The 12,234-nt window shown below is 44.3% G+C and overlaps 2 protein-coding genes across 2 annotated transcripts in view; one reads left to right on the top strand and one right to left on the bottom strand.

The window, feature by feature from the left end:
• LOC117734758 (myocardin-related transcription factor B-like) overlaps positions 1 to 8,455 on the bottom strand; it is a 33,024-nt gene extending 24,569 nt beyond the window's left edge. The window contains 3 exon segments of the mRNA XM_034539024.1: positions 5,225 to 5,402; positions 6,853 to 6,911; positions 8,181 to 8,455. Coding sequence (XP_034394915.1) covers positions 5,225 to 5,363 — 139 coding nt within the window. The 5' untranslated portion in view covers positions 5,364 to 5,402; positions 6,853 to 6,911; positions 8,181 to 8,455.
• A 504-nt stretch (positions 8,456 to 8,959) lies between these two features.
• Positions 8,960 to 11,722, top strand: ccdc97 (coiled-coil domain containing 97). Its single transcript, XM_034539026.1, has 7 exons — positions 8,960 to 9,388; positions 9,485 to 9,661; positions 9,780 to 9,939; positions 10,307 to 10,395; positions 10,529 to 10,718; positions 10,810 to 10,933; positions 11,393 to 11,722. The coding sequence occupies exons 1-7, from the start codon at positions 9,236 to 9,238 to the stop codon at positions 11,532 to 11,534; spliced, it is 1,035 nt and encodes a 344-aa protein (XP_034394917.1). The 5' UTR covers positions 8,960 to 9,235; the 3' UTR covers positions 11,535 to 11,722.
• Positions 11,723 to 12,234: the final 512 nt, after the last annotated feature.

Here is a 12,234-nt window from a genome sequence, read left to right as displayed (position 1 = left end):
AACGTGAATTATTTCTACTGGCCAGCAGGGGGCGACGACTCTTGTTGCAAAAAGAAGTCAGATTGTATAGAAGTCTATGAGGAAAGGACTCTGCTTCTCACTTGATGTTTTACCTCAGTGGACATTGTAAACATGAGTTTATGGTCTCAATCTCTAGTTTCAAGTCTTCTTCAAATAGGCCATAAAGGGTATGCTTTAGGGCAGGTTGTTCTGGGAGTTGTCTGTGTTTTCATCTCAGAACTTTAACCCTTTCAGAGTATGTTTTTGGTTCATGAGAGTTAATTCCAACCACCTAAGAAATGTCCTATTCAGCGTTTGGTTGTGCTTAGCTCCACCCACTTCTGGTTGCTAAAAAGAAGCCCGAGACATTGTGGGGGCATGAAAATGAAACTGTTAAAATACAACAAAATTCAGTCGGGCAATAAATGAAATGTTCAAATCAATCCCTCCAACTCAAAACTCATGGTGGCTCTAATGAAACAATATATTTTAGTCCGGACCAAAGTGGTTGACTGGCCGCGAATGTTGCCATCCTTAAGCCACACGGCGAGCATGGCTAATACAAAATAACATTTCAGATGTCTACAGAGCCCTCAATGACGAGCAGCATCCATGACAACCCGCATGTTGGTCAATGAACACTGTGCAGGTCAGGTCCTACGAAAACAAAATAGAGTTTACATCCAGAGGTATTTCCTGCTTGACCCCTGGGCTTGACCTCTTTAAACCCACAGGAATTCTGGCTACGCATTCATCAGTGTCTCGCTGTCATCTCTGGAGAGGGAGTCCATGGATCTAATAAAAGGATTCCCTGTTATGTCACTGAGAGGAAATGATGAGACTAGAGGTCAATGGTCATTGCCAAGTAGCTGCCATCAGCGAATGTGTCAGCGAGCGTGTGTTCATTAAAAACCTGACTCAATATTTTTTATTTTATTCATTTATTTTGCAGGGACAATGCACACTAATCAACAGTTGGACTGTAAGTGAGCCAGAGTTAGCCAGATAGGCTTATTTCCATCTGCTGTCCCTGGACAGATGTTTGTAAGGCAGCCTAAAATAACAAAATCTCAAAATAAAATGGAAATAAAATTCATAGACAAACTGACAACAACATATAAACAAAACCAATATACAGCCAAAAGAAAGCGTACAACAATAGACCAGAGACATAACGGGATGCAGCATGCATCAGGCATAACAAACCCAGCTACAATACAACATACACATAAAAAGCAAATGCACATATAGGCGAAACAAGCATCAGGACAGAGAGCATATCAATGATTGCACACCTGATTGGCAACAAGCCATTCCTTCAGGTTATGCTTGAACGTTTTGTACGTGTTTTGTGAACGTATGTGTGGTGGCAGAGCATTCCACGAGTGACCTGCCTTCACTGAGAATGTAGATTTGCTAAACGAGCTTGACCTATATGAAATGACATATAGCCCCTGCTCTGGAGTACAGGAAACGAAAGAAAGGCTCGGAGGAACACGGAGGAATAGACCAGCTTCTAGACATTAATGCTTAATGGGAGCGGGATACAGTGCATTTGTTATATTAAGCCCGTGGATCTAATATTTGGTTGTTGTTGAGAAGCAGTTTTGAAGATTCATTCAGAATTTATTTTCAAGGTCTTCATAGAAAGTTGGGTCACCCATTACCTTTAAAAAAGTGATGAAACAATAAAATTAGCCCTGGTCTATTTCAATCTTTTATAACTTAACTACGGCTATAAACGTTCTTTTCACATTCTCCACAGGTATTTATTGCGCCATATCGGCCTCATCTTGGGTTTCATGCACTGTAAACAAGTGTCATATTAACTGCTCCTCCCACTCGTGTTGTTGTGCATGCTACTGGAATGCACTCTCCCATTACCAAATTGCTGCTCTCCACACAAAGACGCTATTTTACGTCCTAAGAAAGTTATTTGTAATCTCGTATATCCCAATATTATTTATTCCCTATATTAAGGTTTTATACAGCGTCCATATAAAAGCTGCTGACTCGGTGATACCCATTTTCCAACCCACTCTATTCCCCACTATCCACTTTAAACGAGTCTCTTTGTTTTCAAACATCAAAATGAAAATGTTGTTATTAACTATTGATCCACGTGTCAGTCAAACTGAAGACTTTTTTTCTTGCAGGATAAATAATGCATTAAATGTCTCTATGCGTGAAGCATCATTTATTGTGTTCTGGGGCCATGCAATCGCCCTTTGGGTCCAAACCCCCAGTTTACGGAGGAGTTTTCCTTCAACGGGATCCAGTGGCATCTAGTGGTGAGGTTGCAGATTGCATCCAACTGCGAACACTCTTTGCTCTACGCGTGGGAGGACAGCGGAGGCCTTCAGCGGACATTACATCATGAAAGGCTGCAGAGCCAGTGATTGGTGCGTCCTTTCTGGGCAAGACCTCGTCCCCGTGTTGATGTAAACGAGCCCCTTCGAAGATAACGACTCTCGGTTTCAGGTCATTACACACTAATCGGAACATCGTTGTGAATATTATATTAATAAATCCGACAGACTGCTCCTTTAAGTTGCTGCATGCACACAGAGCCTCCTCAAACCCACATTCTGACCTTATATTCTATTTTGTTCCTCCAGAGAACTCCTGCCCCCCCCACCACCCCAAATACCGTTTCTCACTTCAACCAACCCTCCTCTGATATTACATCTCGCTTTGCTCTTAACCTCTGTACGCTCTCCAACTGGTTTAAATAGCAGGACCAGCTGGCCTCACCGCTAAATCCAGAACTTCTTCAACCGTGTCGAGCAGGGCTAGGGTTGCACACACACACACACACACACCTTACACACACATACTGCCACACACACACACACACACACACGTTATTCAGGGCTGATACACAGGATTTGAACAAAACTCGGGTCCAGATGGTGTTCAGTTTAGGAACCATGGGTTCACATTAGTTTGTCTTACATAGAGCAGCGCTGGTTGTAGTACTTGTATTGGCCAGAAGGTGGAGACAGGCACACACTTTAAAATAGAGGGCTCCACAGTGCTGGCCTGTGTAACTGCCCACATGTATCACATTACTATGTCAGCTGTTTACTCACTGCAGCAGATGTATTCAGATTGCACTTCTGAAACACAAAAACAAAACAGAACCCGTGCTGTGTCCTTCTGAGGAAAAGTAAAAGAGAGAAGAAGATGAAATGTCGTTCTTCGTCCATTCAGTGGAAAAGGGTTTACACGTAAGGCACCGTGTCCTTTGTCTCTTTATTATGATTTATCCGTCTCTCTCTGCGTAGATTAAATATTTATTTCTGCTCCAGAGTTTACTTTAATTGGTAAAATGCTCATGCATAACAACTTCCACTGAATGGAAAACTGGTACTATAAATATCACTCTTTTACAGTCGCCTAACATGGGATTCTTTTTTTATTAAAAGAAATAAGTCAAACCAGACCACACATGAATTATGAATGAAGGTAGTCCAAGTGATCTCCATGTTACGTTTCTATCCAAGTACACGCTCCAGAACTTCCAATAATGGAACAGTTTGCCATAATAAATCGATCAATATTAATGCTTCATATATACCTTCAAATATATAAATAAATGCGGGCAATCTTCATCAGCTATCTTTATCTCAGCTGCACATAAAATACCAATATTCTTTTGCATTAACTGCATCATCAAATCCAAGCACCCACACAATAAGACACCAGCTCAATACATCCAGCCGGAGAGGTCGACAATTCAACTGTGAAAAGAAAGCACAGCAACCCGTCGGTGTGTCCATACGAGTTACAGCTGCACCCTCCCAAAGCAATATGCTCCAATACCACCCAACAGTGTCGAGCTCGTCTGCCCTTGTAAGGCCAGTGAGTAAATATCTCCTATTAGATGCGCTGATTACATTACATTACATTACATGTCATTTAGCTGACGCTTTTATCCAAAGCGACTTACAATAAGTGCATTAAACCATGAGTCCAAACTCAGAACAACAAGAATCAAGCAAGTACAATTTCTTCAATAACGTTAAACTACAGAGTACTATCCGTACGTGCCATTTAAGTGCTACTAAAGTGCTTAACAACAAAGTGCTATCGGTAAGGGACATTTAAGTGCTACTACGGCTCTACCTTCCCTATTCAAGGTATAGTCGAAAAATATGTTTTCCTTAAACTCACATCCAGCCACTGGGTGGGAGGGGGCGATCAAGATGTTTTGGCTTCACTTTTGGGGAGCTGTCATGTGACACTGAATGTGCACCCCGCAGCGGCAGCCTGAGGTGAACTGTCCTGAATGTTGCGGCTGCAATCCAGAAGTAGAAAAAGAAAAGCACTGCACATGACTTGTTTTGCTTCCCTATAATATTGCAGCCCTATCTGTGTATCTGTACAAATGCAAATGAATGCAATGCTCAGCACTGCAATTACATCTGTGCGACATGACCATGCACTATCGGAACAAAACTAATGCACCCAACAAGTTGAAAGGTCAGTGATAGATAGCCATTGACCATCCATACATGCGCATTGCTAGAAAAATAAATAAAAAGGGGACACACGCTAAAAACAAACAAACTCCACAGGGTCCCTTTAACGTCAGGTGGAAACAGGCACGGGTCCTTACATCTGAACCCAGTCTCAAAATCCACAATGTTGTCTGCAGCCGACACAGAGGGAACAGAGCATCACCGTATGGCGCGTTGCTTTAAGAACGAGCGGTCTCTCATTTCTCTGAGTGTTTGGGTCAAGTTTGAGGTCAACTGTGTTGTTTCGCCGAAGTGCACTTCACCGAAAATACAGCACGTGTACGACCATTTCTCTTCCCGCATGAGAGCCTGTGTGCGTAAGCAAGCCGGCCCCTGAGAGTGTGTGCACTCGGAAGACAGCACTTGCTGTTTATAATGAGGTAATTGGAAGGGAGACCTGGTATGTCTGAAATGTAAACTCCAGCAGCAGCTAGAAGCTCTACAGATGCTGGGAAAAAAAAAAAACACGGCACACAAACAGCCTCCATCCCCCCTCTGGGAGCATTTTACTTCTTTGCATCTTCAAACGGTTAAACACAAAAGGAAATAGGCCCCAATCATGTTCAAATTAAATCCGACGGGACCACAGGTTTTGCTGCTCGTCTGTCTTCCTAGTTTCACAAGGCGTGTACCCCTTGAAGCCGTTCCATGGCACAAGTAGAAGCGGTTTCATTTGCAGGGTAAACAGAAAAGCCACCTACCGTCCTTCCTCTCCCTGACTGGCAGCAGATTGGGGGCGGGCTGCAGGGACAACTCCTGCAGCTCATTGGCCACAGCTTCACTCTGAGGGCTGGGGATGAAGGCACCTGCAGTTGGTCTCCCTCCAAACTCGGTCTCCATGGTTACCAGGGATTCAGAGGAGCGGCTGCGCGGACGGACCTAGAAAGTGAAGCAACGCAAACCCGGAGTTTCAGAGCCACGTGTGCCACAAACACCGCCATGCATGCTGCGCATCTTCTACCCGCGCGCCACACACTGGGAGGGTTGCTGGGCCGATGAGCTGCTGTGTGAAAAAACAACACATTACATCCTCAGCCTCTGGCACCTCGGGGAGGAAAGGTAGACCCCGATGACCAGATACACACGTCTCCTCCCCCCTTTCCAAGATAATCAGTGTTCTATATTATATATCTCAGTATGCCAGTTATCGTCTCCCTACACCCCCACTATGATTTATTAATAGCACCCTGCATAGGTAATAAAGACTAATCCCTGTTTTATTAATGCCATACAAATAGTTATGTGTAAAATGAGAGCGCTCTTCATTAGAATGTCAAAAATCACATTCATAGTATATTCATTGTACGACATTAACATAATAATAATAAACACTATAAATTACTGGCTAATGCAATGAATGTTCTATGAATGTTCTGTGTTCCCCATTCGATGTGGGGCTGTTTGCGCAGCTTGTAAGAGTTCAATCAGGACTTCTGTGGAACTCGACTCATCGAGGGAACGTCCGCAGGGCTCGATCAACCGAACCCTTCAGCGTCGCCATATCTCGTGCTCCAACGTGCCATGCGTGTAAAACAGAAATAGCGAGGCGAGTTCTTGCTCAACATAGAGTCATCACTCAAGAGGAAGCGAGAACCTACGACAACATTGGCTCCGACTCATTTATGGGAAAACATGTTCACTGGGTTTATGTAAAAATTGAGGATTTTGTTTGTTGTTGTTTTCCTCCAATTGTTATCTGACAAACCTGGATTTTGTCGGTTAGAATTACGACTTGAACTTGATCTGAGCAGAGAAGGAGTCTGCTGCATCACACGCACAACTCTGCACTTAAATTAGAGCAATGCTCATAAATACGGAGGCTGCATAGGGTGACGCTCATGTTCTGACCTGCAGTGAAAGGTTTGGATTTGACCTGAGGGAGCTCGCCTCACCTCATGACCTCCAGGAAATATCGTTTGCCTGCGACGCCGCTTCAGAACAGAGCCAACGGTCCAAATGAAAACCCTGACTTTAAGAGACAGTATCATTAAACAGGTGCGTGCAGCTGTTATTTTCGGCCGACCAAAAGCAACCCTGTGACTCATTTCATTGGCTTAATGTAGCTCCAGAACATCCCGGCGTGTTTGTGTTGGAATGTAAACAATGTATTGAGTGCAGGCTCTTCAAACGGTAACGTCAACTCAAAGATGAAAGCTCACAAACCAGAGAGCAGAAAACCTGACATGTTTACTGGATCTGTGTATTACTCTGGAGTAACCTGGAACTCCATCTCAACTTAGGCTCGGCGAAATATGTTCTTTCTTTTTTTTGTTATAATAAAAAGGAGCTATGAAGATGTTGGCTAGCAGAAAGCTGCAAATGTACATACCTGGGTTTTTATTTCCTGTTCAACCAGCAGCCGAAGGTTTCCATCTCACTGGACCAAGTCTAGAACCAAAGTGAGAGGAATTAAATGGGTCAGATGAAGAAACAGCTGTTTAATATACAAAATATTAGATACAGTAGTCTGTGCAAAGGCGTAACGCAATATAATGCGATGGTTCCCTGACCCGGTCAAGGAACCCATCATCCCTGACCCGGTCAAGTAACCCATCATCCCTGGCCCTGTCAAGGAATCCATCATCCCTGACCCGGTCAAGGAATCCATCATCCCTGACCCGGTCAAGGAACCCATCATCCCTGGCCCTGTCAAGGAATCCATCAGCCCTGACCCTGTCAAGGAATCCATCATCCCTGGCCCTGTCAAGGAGCTCATCATCCCTGACCCTGTCAAGAAATCCATCATCCCTGACCCTGACCAGGCGGGCAGGAAGCAGAAGAAAGACAACAAGGTTGAAAACTCACCGAGCAGCAGCCCGGGATAAAGGAACGCGTCGTTGTGGACTGAGACGAACGGGTCTCTTTGGAAACAGGTACTTTGACCAGCTCCAGAAGAAGAGGGGCTAAGAAACGGAAGTTCACTGATCAGACTCAGGAACAGAAAGCCGGCCCTCAGCAACCACCATGGAGACAGAGAAGAAGCCTCGGGCGGAAGAGGAGCCGATCGGTGAGCTGAGGGCAGGGCAGGAAGTCCTCCTTCAGACGATGGAGCAGCAGGGACCTGAAGTTGAGACTTGAGGAACGGACCTCAACCAAATTTGACCACCAAGCTCCAGGCTGAGAACGAGGCGAGTCAGCTCCATCCACGGCCCTAAGTCGAAACAGAATCTGCCACTTCCCTTCGGTTCGAAGAGGAAAAAGGAAGTGTCCTCTCACACTCACAAAGACAGGATGCTCAGGTAAGTTGGACACTAAACTCGACCCCTAAAATAACAAGTCAATAATAATAATAAAAAACATTTCCATAAGTTCTCCCTGTATAATGTTTTACTTTGTAGAGGCTGTATATGCCATGGAGGGAATAGCTGTACTCAAATCTATAGCCAGAAGTTTTGGGATTAACCACAATAACAAAGAATCGTGACAAAACTGTGATTCGTTTTTTTTTTCATTTACTTAAACCATCAACGATAACAAAGACAATTCTTCCAGAGCAAAATCACTGTGTTTGTTCTTCTTTTTCCAAATAACTAGGCCCAGCAGCTGCAGCAGCAGCAGTCAACAAGGACCTGACAGGCTGTGGTCCACACACAAAGCGGCGCGCCGCTGCGCACTGGCATCACGCAGCATGCGGTCAGTTATGTGGTGAAAACGTACCTCGGCACTATCTTTGATCCCGGGCGGTTCCCATGTCGCTGCCGATCTCAGGCGGATACAACCAGCAAGACTCGCAGAGTTTTAGGGCTGGTCCGGGGAGGCTGACAAGTTTGTGCGATACACATCGTGAAGTCAACCGGGATGGGACACATATACCATTTCCGGTTTAAAAGATTTCAAAATACACCTCTTATCGTCGACCATAACAGGAAATACATACTTTAAGATAACGCTCGCGAGTGTTTAGGATTGAAACATCGTGTCTGTCCGTAACACTCATCTCGTGATGAAAAGTGAAGTGGTCACACACATATAAAAGTGTTATTCCCTTTTATTTCGGTGGAAGTGGCACCTCCTCTTACATCGACAGTGAAAGGGGGTGAAAAGTTCAACAATTTTAAGGGTGAGGGAGAATTCATCTTGACATTTTCTTAAAATGTATTTGCATGTATATGGTTTAAAAAAATGAAGCAAATGAGCTGTGACGGCCCCAAACTAAACCCCCATACCCACACTTATTGTGCTGGAATCGTACCTGTCCCCAGATATCCTGCGTGGTAATACAATTATGGATAACTGAGAAAGACAATCGTAAAATATTGGTACCCAATTTGGAGTCAGGACATCAAGCAAATTTTGTATCAATATTTGAGAAAAATGCATCTTAAATTGTTTTATTTATTTCAATTTGCTTGTTATGGTCCAAAAGCAACCACCAAAGGGCGACAGAATCAACAGAGCAGGCGCGTCGGCGACCGGGGGGGGGGGAACCATTCTTTCGGTCGCAGAACTAGAGGACATTATTATAGACGGACCAACACGGCGGCAAAACAAAGCTAAACTAGTGAGACGAATGTGTGTAATAAACCTGTAATTCATTTTTTTTTTTCATACGGGAATGTTCACGCCACATCGAGAGACATTGCCATCCCTTTTCCGGTTGTTCTGACAACTCATTCAGATACGTTAATGTTCCAGTAAAGCTAAACATCAAGATAATCTGACAACGGACATACACATTAGCTAATTTAACGCTAGCTGACTAACCGTTAATCATGTGGGGGGAAATCGACCCTCCGGCTAGAACACAACCGAGTTTGTGTGAAAGTGAAGACGAGAGTGATTTACCAGAAGAACCCGTGACACTGTCACAATTATGGGATTTTAAACGCCCCACGGAGGCCCAGCGGCCACGGCAAGACGCACAGGTGAGAGCAGCAGCGTCAACGTAACCGCTATCTCTTAAGCATGTGCACACGAACACAATAACAAATGCTGATCGTGTGTCCGATTGTCACGCGCAGTGCGTGAGCCAGGCGGAGGCGATCTGTGTCAACGCCATGGTGGACGCCTTGGCCATGAGCGCAAGCCTGGTGAAGAGCCAGCAGAAGGGAGATGCTGAGCTGACCCTGAAGCAGCGCAGAGAAGAGCTGCTGCATCAGTACAGGAGCAGACCGCTGGTGTTCCTGGAGAGGTACCATGTACGTAGACGCAGCTCAATAAGTGTGTGTGTGTGGCAGCTGGTCAAAGTATGTATTTTTATATTCACCATACTGACAAGCATATTTCTTTGCACCCACCTACCTCCCCCATGTCTAGGCCTGCCTCAAGCCCCAGAACCTGTCAGCGTTTGCCCACGTCAGCTCAGACCCACGGGTTCTTCACTACAGCGATGTGATACAGAGACGGGCTGCGGCGTTCACCAACAGGACGAGGGTTCGAAACCAGCGCTACGCCGCCCTCAGGGCCCTGCAGAGGGGTAGGGACTTTTTTTTGGTCAACTGAAACAAGGAATATATTGATTCATGCCAGTTAAGACTTTATTAGTACGAGAATTGTCCGGACTCTCTCAATAACTCATTTTACCGTCGCTGGGTTAAAATGTAAAGCATTCTTAAACTGTGCAGCCAAGCAACATGATTGACATCAAAGTGTACTGTACGATATATTATATAATTTACACTGGCCATGAGTAGTATCATGTAGATATGTTGGGTTCTACTTGGTAAGGCGGCCAAGCTATCTCTTGCCACCCCTCCGATCACCCCTTGTATACACTGTGTACCTGATGACGTATAGCAACTGTGCGTCATCCCTTTGTTCCTCTGCCCTGCCTCCTTTTCTAGAGGGCGAGTATTTCAGCGAGGAACAGATGAGGATCAGGGAGCCGCTGTTGTATGAACAATACATTGGCCAATACCTGACTGATGATGAGGTGAGAGCCCGGTGCCGTGCCAGAGCTGTCATAGCTTTATTTCAGTTTAGGCATCTTCTCTGTACTCTGTACTCTGTGTGTGTGTGTGTGTGTGTGTGTTTTTAAAGTAACTTCTGAATGACAAATGTTTTAGGTGCTGGAGCGCTCCCAGGAGGCCATGCTGGAGGAGGCACAGGGGGGACCAGGGGCACCAGCAGGAAGCAAAGGAGGGCTCGCCCACCTCCTTCTCAACTCCTACCAGGAGCGTCTCATCCAGAATCGCCTGCACGAGGAGCAGGAGAGAGAGGATGGAGCACGGGAGGAGGACGAGGATGAGGACGATGGTGAGAGGCTGAAGTTGTGCAATGCATGTCGTTTCTGTGCTCTCCTGGTTCCGTCGGTCATCGTGCGTCTCTCTCTGTGTTTCTACTGTAGGTTATTCTGTCCAGCAGAAGCAATGTGAGCCCACCCCAGAGGAGAAGGCCCTGCTCAGGGAGGAGTTCATCAGTCAGATGCACCAGCGCTTCCTAGATGGCAAAGACAAGGATTTCAACTACAGGTCAGCCACGCCACCACTTAACGGGCATTCATACCACGTAAAGGCTGCGTTTGTGTTGCACAGACATTGAACAGTGTGTCATTACGTCTGCTGAATAGAAGAAACAAAAGTATTCTATTGAAACAGATACTTGATAACCTATGTAAATAACTGCTGAGTGAGCAGGATTTATGTTTATGTTGTGACAATAAACAGGATTTTGTTGAATTAAAACCTTTCAAGAGCTTTTAAATGCAACTCTAATAGCCTTCTGTCTCAAGTGGTGGACTTGCTTGCAGTGCCACCTTGTAGCCGTTTCCTTTCCGCCAAAAAACGTGAGATTTGAAGCTATTAAAAGGTGCTGATAACATTGAGATAAAATGTGTACTTAAACAGTGAGTAGTTTTCTATTATTAGTGCCAATTTTCTAATGTAAACACATTGCAGATGTGTGTTTTATGTTGCCTGTGTCCATCACAGTGAGGTGGACGAGAACCCAGACTACGACAACTTGGACATAGTCAGCAGAGATGCGGAGGATAAATACTTTGAAGATGACGATGAAGAGGAGGAGGAAGATGAGGAGGTGGAAAACGATGAAGGGGAAAATATGACAGAATAGTGTCTGTAGTAGAAATAACAACTCACTGCTTTGATTGATCTGTAAATACAAATGTACAAAATGAGGATATGTATTCTATTTGATTTTACACATTGAACGAATGCAAACATAGCTGGTAATAAATATTGTTTTGGTGTTTTTGCAAATGTAAACATAATTTAATGTGTAACTAAAGGGCTCTATTTGTACCCTTGAGTGACTGGCAGTTCTCTATTCACCTTGTTTACGTCATGCACAAATACAATGAAAAGCAAAGCAACATTAAAACAAAGAACAAGGACATAAATACCTCACAAGAGACAAAAACACTTTTCATTATTAAAAGACTGTCTGAAATGCATTAAAAAGCCTTCAGAAATATAGAAAAATAATCAAAGAAACCGTGCAAATGTAAGACCAATTGTATCAAGGACATGCTATGTTTCTGAGTAATCAAACATTGACTAAACTTTCACAAACTATATACTTTATATTATAAGTATACACTATTCGCTTAAATAGAGCGTGTAGGACCGTAGCTGGTCACGCCGCATTTTAACATCTGTTAAAACTAGAAGCAGTCGTTGCAAGTCATGCTCAATAATCAGACTGATGTTGAAAATCTTTATGGTTTGATTCCTCAAACCTCAACACAAAATGACCAATAGATGGTTGCATTCATCTCTGCATTGACTGATATGTTCAGTAGTTCCTTTACGGT

The sequence above is a fragment of the Cyclopterus lumpus genome, chromosome 8 (genome assembly GCF_009769545.1).
Source record: "Cyclopterus lumpus isolate fCycLum1 chromosome 8, fCycLum1.pri, whole genome shotgun sequence".
NCBI lineage: Eukaryota > Metazoa > Chordata > Actinopteri > Perciformes > Cyclopteridae > Cyclopterus > Cyclopterus lumpus.
This window is presented reverse-complemented; position numbering and strand designations above follow the sequence as displayed.